This window comes from Neovison vison, chromosome 3 (genome assembly GCF_020171115.1).
Source record: "Neovison vison isolate M4711 chromosome 3, ASM_NN_V1, whole genome shotgun sequence".
In the NCBI taxonomy this organism is placed as follows: Eukaryota; Metazoa; Chordata; class Mammalia; order Carnivora; family Mustelidae; genus Neogale; species Neogale vison.
In genome coordinates, this window is record NC_058093.1 from 14,983,322 (window position 1) to 14,998,995 (window position 15,674).

At 32.1% G+C, this 15,674-nt stretch overlaps 1 protein-coding gene across 4 annotated transcripts in view; it reads left to right on the forward strand.

The window, feature by feature from the left end:
* NBEAL1 (neurobeachin like 1) overlaps positions 1–8,023 on the forward strand; it is a 207,302-nt gene extending 199,279 nt beyond the window's left edge. For 2 of the 4 annotated variants that reach the window (XM_044241352.1, XM_044241354.1), the window contains 3 exons: positions 1,145–1,293; positions 3,111–3,246; positions 5,688–8,023. In XM_044241352.1, the coding sequence (XP_044097287.1) occupies positions 1,145–1,293; positions 3,111–3,246; positions 5,688–5,789 (387 nt within the window). In that variant the 3' untranslated portion in view covers positions 5,790–8,023. Of the gene's footprint in view, positions 1–1,144; positions 1,294–3,110; positions 4,699–5,687 lie in introns of those variants that run through there. The other 2 variants (XM_044241350.1, XM_044241353.1) reach the window with 1 other exon arrangement.
* The last annotated feature ends 7,651 nt before the right edge of the window (positions 8,024–15,674 follow it).

The window sequence follows — 15,674 nt, forward strand, 5'->3', positions numbered from 1 at the left end:
CCCCGCCCCTCCCCCACTTGCATGCCCATATACACATACATTCTTTCTTTCTCTTTTTCTCTCTCTCAAAAAAAAAAAAATTTTTTTTTTTAATTTTTAAATTTTGTTGGTAGAGCATGAGACTCTTGATCCCCGGGTTATGAGTTCAAGCCACACACTGGACTTTTATTATTTTATTTTAATAAAACTGGGCTTTTTAATTTTATTTTAAAATAAATTTATTTTTAAAAAATAAATTTTTTTAAAAACTGTAGCTTTAAAAAAAGTTAGAGTCTTGGGGGCTTCTTTTTTTTTTTCCATTTTTTAAAAATTTAGTTGAAAAACGGTGCCTGGGTGACTCAGTTGGTTGAACACCCAACTCTTGATTTCTGCTCAGGTCATGATGCCAGGGTAGTAGGGTGGCTCAGTGGGTTGGGCCGCTGCCTTCGGCTCAGGTCATGATCTCGGGGTCCCGGGATCGAGTCCCACATCGGGCTCTCTGCTCAGCGGGGAGCCTGCTTCCTCCTCTCTCTCTCTCTCTGCGCCTGCCTCTCTCTGTCTACTTGTGATCTTTGTCTGTCAAATAAATAAATAAAAATCTTAAAAAAAAAAAAGTTAGAGTCTTTTTGTTCTGTGTTAAAAATGTGGGGCTTAAAAAATGTCTTGTGGGATTTTTTTAGGCTGAGTGAGATTTTAATTCTTTTGGAGGGATGAGAGTACCTGTTTAATATTTATTTACTTGGCAATTACTTATTTAAATATTTTCTTAAAATAAACAGCTACTTTTCATTTAAAATAACAGTAATAATATTGTCTACACACTTTTTCTTTAAACATAACTAACTGTAGGGGCTCCTGGGTGGCTCAGTTGGTTGAGTGGCTGCCTTCTGCTCAGGTTGTGATCCCAGGTTCCTGCTCGGTGGGAAGCCTGCTTCTCCCTTTCCTACTCTCTCTGCCTGTGTTCCCTCCCTTGCTGTGTTTCTCTCTGTCAAATAAATAAATAAAATCTTTTAAAATAATAAAAATAAAAAATAAGCATAGCTATATGCTTATTTCAGAATTTTAAATCCAGTAGTCATTCTGTTATAGTCACAGTTTTAATTGCCAGTATTAAAACCCCATTTTCATTTGAGGTCATTAACTTTTCTTCATCTAATCTTCACAGGATAAGAATGCATTACATCTGTTTTCCATAAATGGCAAGTATCTAGGGTCCCAAGTCCTGACAGAACAAGTATCAGATATATGTATCACTGGAGAACATATTATCACGGGCAGCTTACAAGGCTTCCTGTCCATAAGAAATCTCCACAGGTAAATAATAAGATTCTTTGAAGGCTCACGTAAGAAAAGGTGGTAATAGGGGCACCTCACTGGCATGCAACTCTTGATCTTGGGGTTGTGTGTTCGAATCCCATGTTTTAGGTAGAGATTACTTAACAATAAAATCTTTAAAAAAGAAGGAAAGAGGGACGCCTGGGTGGCTCAGTGGGTTAAAGCTTCTGCCTTCAGCTCAGGTCATGGTCTCAGGGTCCTGGGATCGAGCCCTGCATCGGGCTCTCTGCTCGGCAGGGAGCCTACTTCCTGCCTGCTTCTCTGCCTACTTATGATCTCTCTCTCTGTTAAATAAATAAATAAAATATTTTTTAAAAAAAAGAAGAAGGAAAGAAAGAAAGAAGGGAAGAAAGAAAGAAAGAAAAGGTAGTAATACTTGCAGCCTAGAGTGGAAATCAGCAATCACAGATTTCTAATCTTTTGTAAAGTCTATCATTTATTGTGAACATGTCATTTTTAACAACTCTGAAAAAAATTAGGGAAGCTAAATTATTTCTGGATTAGTAAATGAAATATAGATGTATGTTTTAAAAATGTAGGAAACTTTATGTTATGTGTATTTTAGCATAGTAAAATTTTTTTTAAAAAGCCAGGAAAAGAATTTTCATCGTGCCAAGCCTGGATTATAGATTTGTAAATTTGTTCAGTTAGAGTTTGAATTTTTACAAACTACAGCTAGGTCTTAAAAATTGTTTTTAATTGTGGTAAAACAAACTAAAGTATTTTTAAGGCTAACGTATCTGTTCATGATTGTGTATTATGTGTATGTAAAATTGGTGGGGAGTCTTATTATTTAAAGCACTGAAGGAAAAGGATGTTTAAATAGTGGATATGTTTTTAAGTTTTATATTCTTCATATTTACTAACATATATGCAAAGCACTATTACTCCTTGTATTCCCAAATATATCCTTTCCTCCATTTTTAAAAAATTTATTATGGTTTATATTTACATTTACATTCCTGAGACTGTCTTGGCCCCTCCCAAACCGTTCTTATAAATCATTTCCTGATCCCAGGGCGTTCTCTCTTCCCACATTCATATCAGAATCACTTCTGTACCAACATCCTTTCCCCATTATTGTAATTCTCTTCTTATTTTTGTCATTCTTTCTCCAGCAATAAAGCACCGAGTCCCTATTTGAATCATAGCTTTCCAACATTTTCTTTTACGGTATTGTTAAGAGAATCCCAGATCAGTAGTGAGGGGAAAAAAAAGAGAATCCCAGATCAGAAAAAAGAATGAGATCTTTTAGCAGGTTGGTCCAAACATAGTGTGTACATCAGAGGATTCTTTATTCTTTAATCCTAAAAGTTATGGACATTTTCCACAATTGAGTATTATGTTATGTTTTTATATCATTCTGTTTTTAAATATTATATATTATTTTATTATGTTTTATCTTATATGTTTATATATTACATCTTCTAAGAAAAGGCAAATAGAACAGTTTCATCAACCTTACCCCCCAACATGCACACGAACACTTTTTGAACTTTTTCCTTTTTATTCTACTTTAACTTTTTAATCAACAAGGTAAAAATCATTTCGTGAGAGATCATACATATGGTTAGAAGAAAAACAGATGTTGAGACTAGGGAAAAAAACAGTATGTATTTTAAGTAATGCTGTAATGTGGGCCCTTGTGTGAGTCATTGAGGCTTTCTGAATCTAAGTTACACATCTGTAAAATTAGAATGCAGAATCAGTGATCATTAGGTTATCTTCCAGGTATAAGATTCTCTGAATCTATTATGTATCCATGTAATTATGTTTGTGTTTTATTTCTCTTTTAGTTTGAATCTCAGCATGAACCCATTAGCCATGCGAATGCCTATCCACTGTGTTTGTGTCACCAAAGAATACAGCCATATTCTTGTAGGATTAGAAGATGGCAAATTGATTGTAGTGGGTGTTGGGAAGCCAGCTGAGGTAAAACACAGCATCAAGAACTTCTTTTCCCATACTGTTGGGGATTCCTTTGGTTCTCCTTTGTTCCAGCTGAATCAGAAGTCTCCATTATGGATGAACAAACTAAAAACCAAATTTGATTTTTCAAAGGGCAGTAAATGAAAAGGTCATAAATCTAATATTCAAGAGTGATGTTTATATTGTGATATAAGTGAAAGCACATATTTGGCCGTTTCTATCACTCTGTATGAATAAGGAAGTTCTTTTATTATCTATCTTTCCAAATCTGGATTCAAGACACTAATTGGATTTCTAATACATAAAAGCCTTTATAAAAAATGAAATACAGACTCCAGCAATAAAACTATATACTTTACTTTCAACAAGAATACCAGAATTAGCAGAACAAATATGCTTAATTCTCAGTGAGTTTCTTGTACTTAACTATAGATTTGCCAGTGGCTTATCAATCACTGAATATTCAGATACCATAAATCTGGTATTGTTCCTTCAAATACTTAGTGGCTATATTCCAAGTAATTCTTCTAGAAAATTTCTTTTACTATATAGAGTCAAATTAAGCATTATAAATTTCTACTGATTGCATCAGTCTCTTCTGAGAAATCTAAAATAATGGCAACTCTTGGAATCATTTCAAGAGAAGACACTAGTGAATAACACACTGTCACTGGTTTTAGTAAATCTACCACGGATCATGGGGGCCTTTTTGTTTTATATATATTTTAAGGTTTTGTTAGTTCTTATACTATTTTTCAAGATATTATTGTAACAAAACAGAGGTCTTATTAAATTGATATTGTCATTTACCTTTAGTTTAGCAATCCCCCAAACAATGTCAGCAAATCCATATCTTGGTATTCACTTATATTTAAAACATTTTAAGCACTTTTTCTCACTGAGTATGCTTCACTTTTTTATTTTACTGATTTTTTTTAAGTGAAGTGACCATTATGTGAACACATTTTCTTCTAAAAATTGATTGGGGAAAAAACCCCTAAATAGCTTCATTTCATAGGCCTCAGTCAATGTTTTGTACTACTTACTAAAGTTTTTTGTCTTCACTGAAAGATTTTTGTAGTCTACAACACAGAGAATCTGAATTATGTGTAGATTTTGAATAGGAGTATTTATCATTTTATATCTTTGGATGTATCAGCTGAAGTATAGTTCTACTTTAGTATATAATTGAATACTTAGAATCTTGCATAATTGAAATATAATTGTGTATGACAGTATCAAAATTAAATCAAGATTTAGGTATGAAAAGATTTTTATTTCAATATCTGAATTTATCTAAAAGATCAAAATCTTGATTAATGTGTATTTTAAGTCATCAGTTTTATATGTTACGTTCTCAGTACAAAATTTGTATTTATAAATAAAGTGGTAATGTGGTAATAGAGTAATGGAAACAGTGTTTCTGGAAATACACCTAGAAATGAAAATGTAAAACAAGCATCCCAAAGTGTCTTTGCATGAGCCTTGATTTTTTTTTTATCCCTTCAATAAGTGTACCTTAGAGAAGGATAACCATTGAAAAAGGGTGGCTGATGAATCACCGTTAAGAAGCAGGTTGCACTTGGGAAAGTAATTCTGACATCATAATCATATGCTTAGACTGAGAAATGTTTCCCACATGGGTTCTTTTTTTGCCCTACCTAGAAGTTTAAGCACTTTTAGAGGGGAGTTTATTCACCCGTTGAATTAATGTTTAATAATTATTATATTCTGAGAAGTGTGGCAGGTGGTAAAAATTTAATGATGGATAAAATATGATTCTTATCTTCAGAGAACTGATGCTGTTCTTGTTTTCTAAATCACATTTTATCATTCTCTTGTTAAATATTATTTTTTGAAATTCTTATATATCAAAATATCCTAAAGTTATTTTCTTTTCCTCCAAACATTATTTTACTTCCTTCTTATCCCTGTGATAAGCATTAATATTACTTAAAATACAAGAGGAGAAAATACTCAACTTATGTGTCTTATTAAAGTATAATTTTGGAAGATTATTTTAATATAGTAAAATATACTTTTGTTAATTAAAAAAATTTTTATTATGTTCATTTGGCCAACATTTAACACATCATTAGTTTTTGATGTAGTGTTCAAGAATTCAAGTTGCATATAACACCTGGTTTTGTTAATTTATAAAGAAAGGGACTCTGGTAATTTGGACAAACTGGGACACTTAATTTTATAAAATTTAAAATTAACATTAGCATTAGACCTTTCTTAGTTGAAAGACAACCAATGTAGAGAAGCCTTTCTTCAATTATTATTAATCACGAATCACTAAAATGTTAATTATTCTGTTAACAAAACTACGTTCTGCATTCTACAGAATCGGTGTCTTGTATATCAATTTCATTTCTTTTTTTTTCTTTCTTTTTTCTTAATAACATCTATTCTTTGTTTCTCTGAATTACTTTAAACAGATGCGTTCAGGTCAGCTTTCTCGAAAATTGTGGGGATCTAGCAAGCGACTCAGCCAGATTTCAGCTGGAGAAACTGAATATAATACTCAAGATTTCAAGTGATTACTGTTTCCATCTTCTGTCATGGATAAATGAAACTTGATTTATTGCTTTGGCACTTTAACCACATCTCTCAACTCTCTGAAATATATCTGGGCTTTTATCTCTGAAAATTAGTTAGGGATTACCAAAATTCAGTATGCTATGTGTATATAAAGACATTGGTTGTATTATTATCCACTTTAAAAATTTCTGGTTAACATTGAATCCAGTCTTACTGACTAATTCTTGATCTACACCAAGGTGGATTTGAGAAAATACAATTGAATTAGATTTGTGGTTCATTCCTGAAGATCATTAGATCCATTGGGGAAGAAAACTTCCAAAAATGAAGAAGTTGTAAATAATTCCATTATGATCCTAACCAGCAGAATGTAAGGTATTTCTAAGAAGAGACAAGATGATCGGACAGTTGAGAGACCTGGCTTTTAATGTATTCTTTATTTAATCATTTTTCTAGTTACTGACCACCATATTTAAAAATTCATCAGTTTATTTATGGAACTTCTGATTAGGGTAATATTTTAAAGGCATCTGTTGCACACTTGGATTTTCAAAACTCCATGTAAATTCCAGGTTTTCATGATAAGTTGAATATAAGACAGTTGAAACCGGTACATTGGGTCATTCCACTACTACTTAGCATATTACTAATGAGAACTTACTGAAATACATTATTATGCTTAAATAATAAAGGTTAAGTAGGAATAAGAGAAACAAGAGATATATTTTGCAGATACATTTCATTAGTAGTATAATGAAGGAAAAATGCTGATTATGATTTTGACAGGTGGACCCTTTAAGTAGCATTTGCAACACAATTTATATTTGCAAAGTTCAAAATTTCTTGGCTTATTCCTTACTAAGCAAATACTGTGTCTTTCCCCATAATTAGAAGTGTTAGCAATGATACCCAAATACATTAACATTTTTACCTATAACTTCCATGTGATTGATAAATGAAAAGATTTGTATCACTTAAACTTGTCATGTAGATATAGTAATTTTTAAAAAACATTTCTATTTCATGTTATGTATAACTTTTAAGATAATCAATTTTATTATAATAGTGAAGTATTACATATGCTTAATATTCAATATTTTAAAGTAAAAAGCTGATAGATTTATTTTGGAATTCAAAGAGATTGTTAAACCTAGTGCTTTTATAAGGTCATCTTTGGAGTTAGTCAGAGAGCTTTTTCAACTATAAGTGTCCTTAATCTGAGATTCCATGGGTTTGGGGGAATTTATGAATCCTCTGAAATTGTATGGAAATTCTGTGTGTTAACTGCATTTTTTTCAGGAGTGCATGTGTGGCTTTCATAAAGGGGTCTGTGATCAGAAGGGAAAAAAAGACTTCTCACAATAATAGTTTCTTATAATGCTCCTTTTTATTCCATAAATCATAGATTTCCTTACATCTAGTTGTCTTCTCAATGGCATCTTTAAGAAACTTTCACTCTGTAATTCTTCTCTTTGGTTGTCCACAGTATTTGATACCATTTTCTTTAATCCTATGAGTGAGTAAAACAATTAAGAGAAGTACAAGATTCAGTTTAGGGAAGCTTTTTGAATAGATATGATCTGTTTGAGTCAGGACTAATAACTTACAAAAGAATTTTCATTCCAATTATTTAAAATCCCCTGCTCTGTTCAGTAAAAGAAAACAACACCACCAACAAAAAAACGGTTATGTTTTAGGTAAGAAGCACTGAAATAAACCAATGCAGCAAGTGTAAAATAGAGTATATATAAATGTGAAAATTTCCGTTTTAAGGACTTAAGAAATTTCTGATGAAAATGTCTCAAAACAAGTCAATAGAGATAATTATTGAGATTTGTTGCTTCTATTTATTTCATTCAGTTTTTTATATTACATTTTTAGGAGGTTTCAGGTCATCAGAACCAACATGATTGACTTGATATTTTAAATGTTGATTTTTTTTAAACTGTTCTGAATCAAAATGTTGGAGATTTTTCTTTTGCTTACTCATCTGGAGATTTTGGTATAAGGATGTCTTTATTTTTAAGGTTACTTAATGTTGGTTTTGGAATTATTTTAGATGAATGCTTACAAAAATTACAAAGAAGTTTAACTTTTCAGGGCAAAATCCCCAAATTTATGGTGTTTTATTTTGCTGCTCTTTAGATGGAAGAACCAAACAAGCAGTATTCATTTTATAGCACAAATAAAAGGCGCTTCGTTCACAGTAAAATAAATATCCTACCTAGACTAATAGTAGATGCTCAGAACTGTGGAATGCTTCCTTATATTAGTTTTTCCAAAAAGTAAAAACCAAAAATGTAATATTTTCAGGAAAACCTAAGAATACTAATACTAGTCTAGGGGAATGGAACTTGTGTTTAGCTATTAAAGTAAGCAAATATAGTAAAATATAAACCTCTATATGAAAAATATAAACCTCTTCTAAACAGTGTAGCCCACTGAATTAAAAATGACTAGATAGAATCACTGGAAAGATATACTTTGGGGGATTCTGGTATATTTAGTGTTACCCATAGAAGATGTTTCTATTTATATAATGGGAGAAATGAACAACAGTATGATTAGAATAGAATAACAGGTGATTTTAGTTCATTATATAATATCTCAACTTAGCTGCTATGAAGTCTGTTATCTAAGGAAATTTTCATCTGCTTTTGCTTCTTGACACTGGTGATGATGGAAATCATCAACGAAATCAATGAAAGATCTCAGCATCCTGGTGATAGAGATTTATACTAGGATAATGATTTTACTCTTAGAAAATGAGGTCTTAGATATTTAAACATAAAATAACTGTTTTCATTTAGAGAATAAAGAACCAATTTTTCACTCTCCAATTAGTATTCTGTGATGCTTAGATAAAATTGGAGGAGAAAAGAAAAAATAGATCAGGGCATGAAAATTAGAAAAGTATATGATGAAACTAAAGCTTGTCCATTTGGCTTAAAATCTTTTAAGCCTGTGAAGCTCATGTCAGCTATTAATAAGTTTCTACCTGTTAGTTTCCATTAGGTAACAGCAATTTTTTTTAGGTCACATCCTTTCTGTAGGAAAGAAAATGCCAGGCATTCATGTCATTAGCAAGGAATGTCAGTGAAGCTTCCTTTTTTTCTCTATATAAGACATATAACAATTATCCTTAAAAAACTGGTATTGAAAATCAGTTTTATGCATTTGAAGGAGTAAATGTACTCTCATAATTAGAATTTAGATTTGAAAGTTGAATCTTAACCTAAGATTGTTTATATTTTACTTGAATAAGCGTAGGCCGTGGAAATTTTAACTTGAAGGGCACTCGGGTGCCTCAGTTATTAAGCATCTGCCTTCGGCTCAGGTCATGTTCCCAGAGTCCTGGACTGGAGCCCATAACAGAGGCTCCCTGCTCAGTGGCGGGGGCCTGATTCTCCTCGCACTCCCCCTGCTTGTGTTCCCTCCGTTGCTATCTCTCTCTCTCTCTCTCTCTCTCTGTCAATTGAATAAATGAAATCTTTAAAAAAATTTTTTTAACTCAAATATCAGATTTTTATTTAATGATGATAGACACATGGCCTTTAAGTATATTTTTATTGTTATTACTAAAGAAATCACTAATGGAAATGTTTTAGTTAAATTTAAAAAGGTTAGCTCCTTTTATATATTTACATTTATAAAATGAGTAGCATTGTCTTTATCACCCTTCAAGTGAAAAGATGCAAGTGCATGAACTATATTAAATATAAATATTAAATAATATATATTACACGTACTATCGTAGGATGTGTGTGTGAATGAGTGAAGGTTGGTCTTTTCAAATACATCAATACAATTGTCTTCATAAATAAGTTCCTACACCTGTCTGTGGGATAAAATTTTTAACTGATAAAATGAATTTATGTTCTTTTTCTTTTCTAAATCTAATCTCTTGCTTTCCTCTATCACCCAGACTCCTAGCTTGTCCTAATTACTTTTAATCAGCTGACTCTGTTCTTTCCCAGTAAGTGGTCAATCGTAAATATTTTTATCACTCCCAACAAATACCCATTCTCAATATTCTTTTTGCCTAATTCCTTTATCATATACAACCAACATTTGCTTTGCTTAAAATTTGACCCCACCCAGAACATTGTTCTGAAGAACTTTCCTATATTTTGGTGGTGCTTTTTCTCATGACATTATTGCAACAACCATATATATAGTATTATTAGCCATCATTTCAATATTATTAAAATGCCGGCCACAACTTCTTTAATTTGAATCTAGAATTTTCTTAAGCCAGTGTTTCTTAATTGAGATTGCAGATCAGACTTGTCTGTGAAGTCCTATAAATATACAGAAGTCTAGGCACTACTCTGGACTTTCTGAATCTCCTAGTATAAAAAAATTATGCCTCAGGATTTTTAAGTCTTAAAATATTTTACACTATAGACATTAGAGTCAGGGGCGCCTGGGTGGCTTTGTTGTGAAGTGTCTACCTTCAGCTCAGGTGTCATGATCCCAGAGTCCTGGAATCAAGCCCCACATGGCATTGGGCTCCCTGCGGAGCCTGTTCTCCCTCTCCCCACTTCCCTAGCTTGTGTTCCCTCTCTTGCTGTCTCTGTCTCTCTCTCTCTGTCAAATAAATAAGTAAAATCTTAAAAAAAAAAGAAAGAAAGAAAGAAAAAAATTATATCTGTTTATTTTTACAAGTCAGATTGCTTATTCACAGGCCTATATGAAAATAGGTTTAATCATTATCCTTGGAGACATTTTTCTTTTTCCTTTTTTTTTTTTTAAGATTTTATTTATTTATTTATTTAACAGAGAGATACACAGCAAGAGAAAGAACACAAGCAGGGGGAGTGGGAGAGGGAGCAGCAAGCTTCCCGCAGAGCAGGGAGCCCAATGCGGGGCTCCATCCCAAGACCCTGGGATCATGACCTGAGCAGAAGGCAGATGCTTAACCACTGAGCCACCCAGGCACCCCTTGGAGACATTTTTCTAAAATTTGTTCAGAATGGCTTTCTTGCCTTTGTTTTGCTTGCCACTGAACCAGTCAAATTTCCTTTTCAGTTATTATTATAACTTTCTTCAGACCTTTCACATTTGAATATTATAACTTAAATTTGCTTCCAAAAAGTGTGTTTGCTTTTATTAGTTCCTAGTGACTGTCAGTAATATTTTGTGTATGTGAATTATTTAACACTTTAAAGTATTAATAAGAAGCACGAGTTACCAAATGCTGGGTTTAAAAATAGAATTAGGTCTCTCATAGCCTTGAAGGTAGTAATCATTAGAATTTTTCTAATTAAAAAACACTGGATATATTCCCGAAGACTTCTGATGACTTCTCAGTATGGAAATAATCTTTAAATTTTTCATATAAAAAATCATAATATTACAGAAAATAAAGCATTAACATTTAAGATATTTAGGCCTATATTGGAAATGATGCTGTTTTCTATGTTAAAAATATAAAGCCATCCTTAAAAATATATATATATAAATATATATAAATAAATATATGTATTATTTATATATATTTATATATAAAAATATATATTTTTATATATATAAAATCTCCATCCTAGGTATAGGAGTTGTATGATTTTCTTCAGTGTAAGAATCCTGTCTAAATAAGTGGCTATCACATACTTTTAGCTAGAGTACATAATTCATCAGACATAGCTTAGATTATCTCACTGGCATTTGTTGTCACATGTGGTTGATTTCTAAACATATTACAGGATTTGGACCTATGAAGCTAATGGCTGTAGTGAAAAATAAAAGGACAGAGATACAACTGTATTTACTTTTGTCTTAATGCCTATAATCTTATAAACTGAAAATTCAAGGGAAAAGAACAAATAGAAAGTCACTAATACAACATTTGTTTTCTGTGGTATAGATTTTTAATGTTTCCTTTGAAAGTTATTTTACAAATATTACCATAATACTAAAAACAGCACAGTTCTGTCATTGAATTACCCATTCATTTTTCAAAGTTGATTGTTAGTGGAGTTTTGGGTGTTTTGTGTGTGTTTTTCCACTTATAATATGATGGCTGTCTCATTTAAAATCTAGAACTATTTTTGAATGTACAAAATGATTAGCTATTTGTAATATTATAATGTAGCACTGTAATTTAAGAATAGAAAGTTAGGATTTAGGTAGGGTTGAAAAAGAAAATTATATTTTTTTGATTAAAATATAATTTTTTAAAGAGTTTTATTCCAATTGGACCTTTTAAAATTTTATTTTGGTAATAATATATTTCAAAATAATAAGTATTAAAACCGGAGGTTCTCTGGTAGCCAGGGTACTAACTAGTTAAAGTTAAAATGCTATTTTTGATGTCCCTTCCCTTGGAAACATTTCCTACACTATCCAAGCAATGCGTTTTTAAGATTTAATGGGCTCAAAAAAAAAAAAAAATTTAGTGGGCTCAACCTATAAATTCAACAAATGCCTGTCTTGCATTTTGAAGGAAAAAGCTTACCTGTGATTGGCATTATTTTGCTCTTCAGAATGTTAAAATCATATTAATCATAAACACTTTAGAAGTGGTTCTGGTAAGGAGATACCAGTTGTTAGACGTAACTGAAAAAATTCAGCCTCTTAATTCCTTATATAGGGATTAAAGAAAATAACTTTATTTTTTCCTTTGGGATTTTGATTGCTTTTAAAAGTATCATAGTTTCTACCTTCTTCTAAAATTATGACATATTACAACAGATCTTGCTGTTGAAGATCTTTCACATTTTAGACTTTTTTTCCCCCTCTTCTAACATGTTACTCCTCTCTGTGTTTCAAAAATACTACCATCAAAAATACTTGTGGATACTTTGTCTCATAATTAGCTTTACTTTACATAAAAAGAATTGTTAGAAAACTATATGGCTGGTCTGTTTTCTTCAGAAACTTTTCAAGAGTATGGCGTTCCTTTCCCCAGTGGTTAGCTTTTATATACTTGGAGCAAAAAATTTAGCAAAAAATAATCAGAGATTTAGCTAGACATTGTCTGTCAGATGCACTGCTATAAAAATGAATCCATTAAGACAGAAAAATACCAAACACATATGATTTGTCTCTTATGTTGGTTTTTCTGGGACCCAGATGAAATAGGAACATTTCAGTGTTTTCGTAGAGGGTGACAGTGACTTGAATGCATGTGAGTGCACATAGTCAGAGGAGGACACCTGAAAATTCAGAATTACTTGTTTTAAAGAAAAATACTTGCAAATTGTGCTGCTACTTAAATATTTAAGGAATTCAAAAAGTTGTGTAGTTATCATTAAGCGGTCCTTCTCATTTATTCTACTGGAATTGACCATGAAAAAGAGAATATTAAGCCTTATTTATATCTAATTATTGACTGTGCAAACTGTGACTCAGTGAATATTTGTATGCCAAAAAACGGTCTTAAAGTTGAGAAAATTTTTAATAAAGATGTGTAAATAATTTTGATTAGTCTTCTCATTATAATGAAGTTACTGTTAATTTGGTGCAATACATTCTTTCCTTCCTCATCTTTTTAAAGTTGAATATATAAGATGTATGTTTTGTTTTGTTACATTGTGTTTGAAAATTTTTCAGTGTGTGTATATGAGCTAATATTTGATTTGTTTCTGTATAGCATGATTGAAGATAATTGAGAATTTTGCACTTTTTTTAGTCCTTTGGAAATTTGTATTCTAACAGTTTTTAAGAGTATACATTTATTTTGTACATAATACATTAGCTTTGTATATGAAAATGGGTTCAAATCAAATAAAAAAATGATGTTACTTTCTTCAGTTGACTTGTAATTCTCACATCATAGTCTGATTAGAATTTAGCCTTGGCTAAATTATTTGAGTGAGCAAGAGATTAAATACAGTTTTTGTTAAGCAGCAAATTGATCACTGCTTTCATATGAGAATTTCTTCTGCAGTCCTGTGTGTACAAGATAAATGTTAGGTTAATTGACCAGTTTTTGTTATATATAACAACAGATATTATGCCTTTGGTTTTAAAGCCACCTCAGAAACTTGTTACATTTCCTCCCTCCGGAAATGATCATAAGCCAGAGATGTCCATTTGTAGTTCATTGAATAATACATTAAGCTGGGCTTTTTTTTTTTCCTTAACTTTCTTTCCTTTCTCCTTAACTTTCTTTCCTTTCACATAATTAAAATCTTTTATTCATCAACTTTTGACAGTCTAAATGTTGACCTAATCCTCCTATGTTTGTTAATAAATCCTAATCCATAATAAAACAGAATCCAAGCTCTGTGTCAGGGTCTTTCTAAGTACTTTTGTCTAGATCCAGAGTAACAACACGCAGAAATGAACGTTAACCTTTTTCTAGCCTGATGCCATCGATACATGATACTACACTTTTATTGAAGACGGTGTTAGAATTGGAAATTTCCTGCATTAATTTCATCTGGTAAGATCTCACAGTCACAGGACAGTCAAAGCCAGATCAGTTAAAGGTTTAATTAAGAATGTCTTGCTTTTGTGAGATAGTCTGTAACACCATAGCAAGCAGTATATTCATTTCTAGTGTTTTTTTCTTAAGACAACCTTCATTCTTCGGGTGCTTGGGTGGCCCAGTCTGTTGACCATCTGCCTTTGGCTCAGGTCATGATCCCAGGGTCCTGGAATCAAGCCTCACCTTAGGCTCCCTGCTCAGTGGGGAACCTGGTTCTACCTCTGCCTGCTGCTCCCCTACTTGTGCTCTCTCTGTCAAATAAATGGATGAAATTAAAAAAAAAAAAACTTCATTCTTTAATTAATTTCTCACAGTTGTCTTACATACCATCAATAGATCCTAATGTCCTAGTGTACTAGGGTCACTACTATTTTTTAAGTATACTGAAACAGGAAGTTTTGATCTATGATCAACAATATTGGTCAAGATTCTGAGATACTATCTTGTGTCTAATAGATTGTCATATAATGGAAAGGGCATGTACCTGGAACTAAAGATCTGGTTTCAATTACTTCGTGTACAAAATAGAACGTTAGTAATGGTTTAGGGATCAAATGAAATTATATTTAAAGGTTCAGAGGTTAAAAATCCACTATTGGGGGTGCCTGGCTGGCTCAGTTGTAAGAGCATGCGACATGATCTCAGTCAGGATCATGAGTTCGAGCCCCACTTTAGTGAAGAGATTTTTTTAAAAAATAAAAATCAGAACAAGGAAATGCGGGATCATTGATTGCCCTGTGAATGTAAATTGTAAGCCTGGCATATCATTAATCAGAGCAGACACAGGCAGTCATCTGAAGAATGATGAGATGTATCAGGATGGCTGTTAGGTAAGTTGTGATTCATAAGATCACAAGCCAAAAATTTTTTTAAAAAGGAAATATACCATTGTAAAACAATTTTTTTTTTTTAGATTTTTATTTATTTATTTGACAGAGAGAGATCACAAGTAGACAGAGAGGCAGGCAGAGAGAGAGGGAAGCAGGCTCCCTGCTGAGCAGAGAGCCCGATGCGGGACTTGATCCCAGGACCCCGAGATCATGACCTGAGCCGAAGGCAGTGGCTTAACCCACTAAGCCACCCAGGCGCCCCCCATTGTAAAACAATTTTAATTTCATTTTAATGAAAGTCCAATTGACATATTAGTTATAAGAATCCAGATTATTGCTACATATGTTTAAATATTAGGTAACAAGTATGGGATTCTTAATAAAAATGTACTAAAAGGTTATTAATAAATTATTAAGGGAATATATGATACATATGCTATGGAAAATATAGAGACAAATCTTATTCAAGGAGCTCATTGCTTACATTATCTTTCACAAAAGAAAAATCTCTATCTTGGCAAGGAGTAATCTTTTTTTTTTTATACACATATGATATATTTTTATCCCCAGGGGTACAGGTCTGTGAGTCGTCAGGTTTACACACTTGGCAGTACTCACCA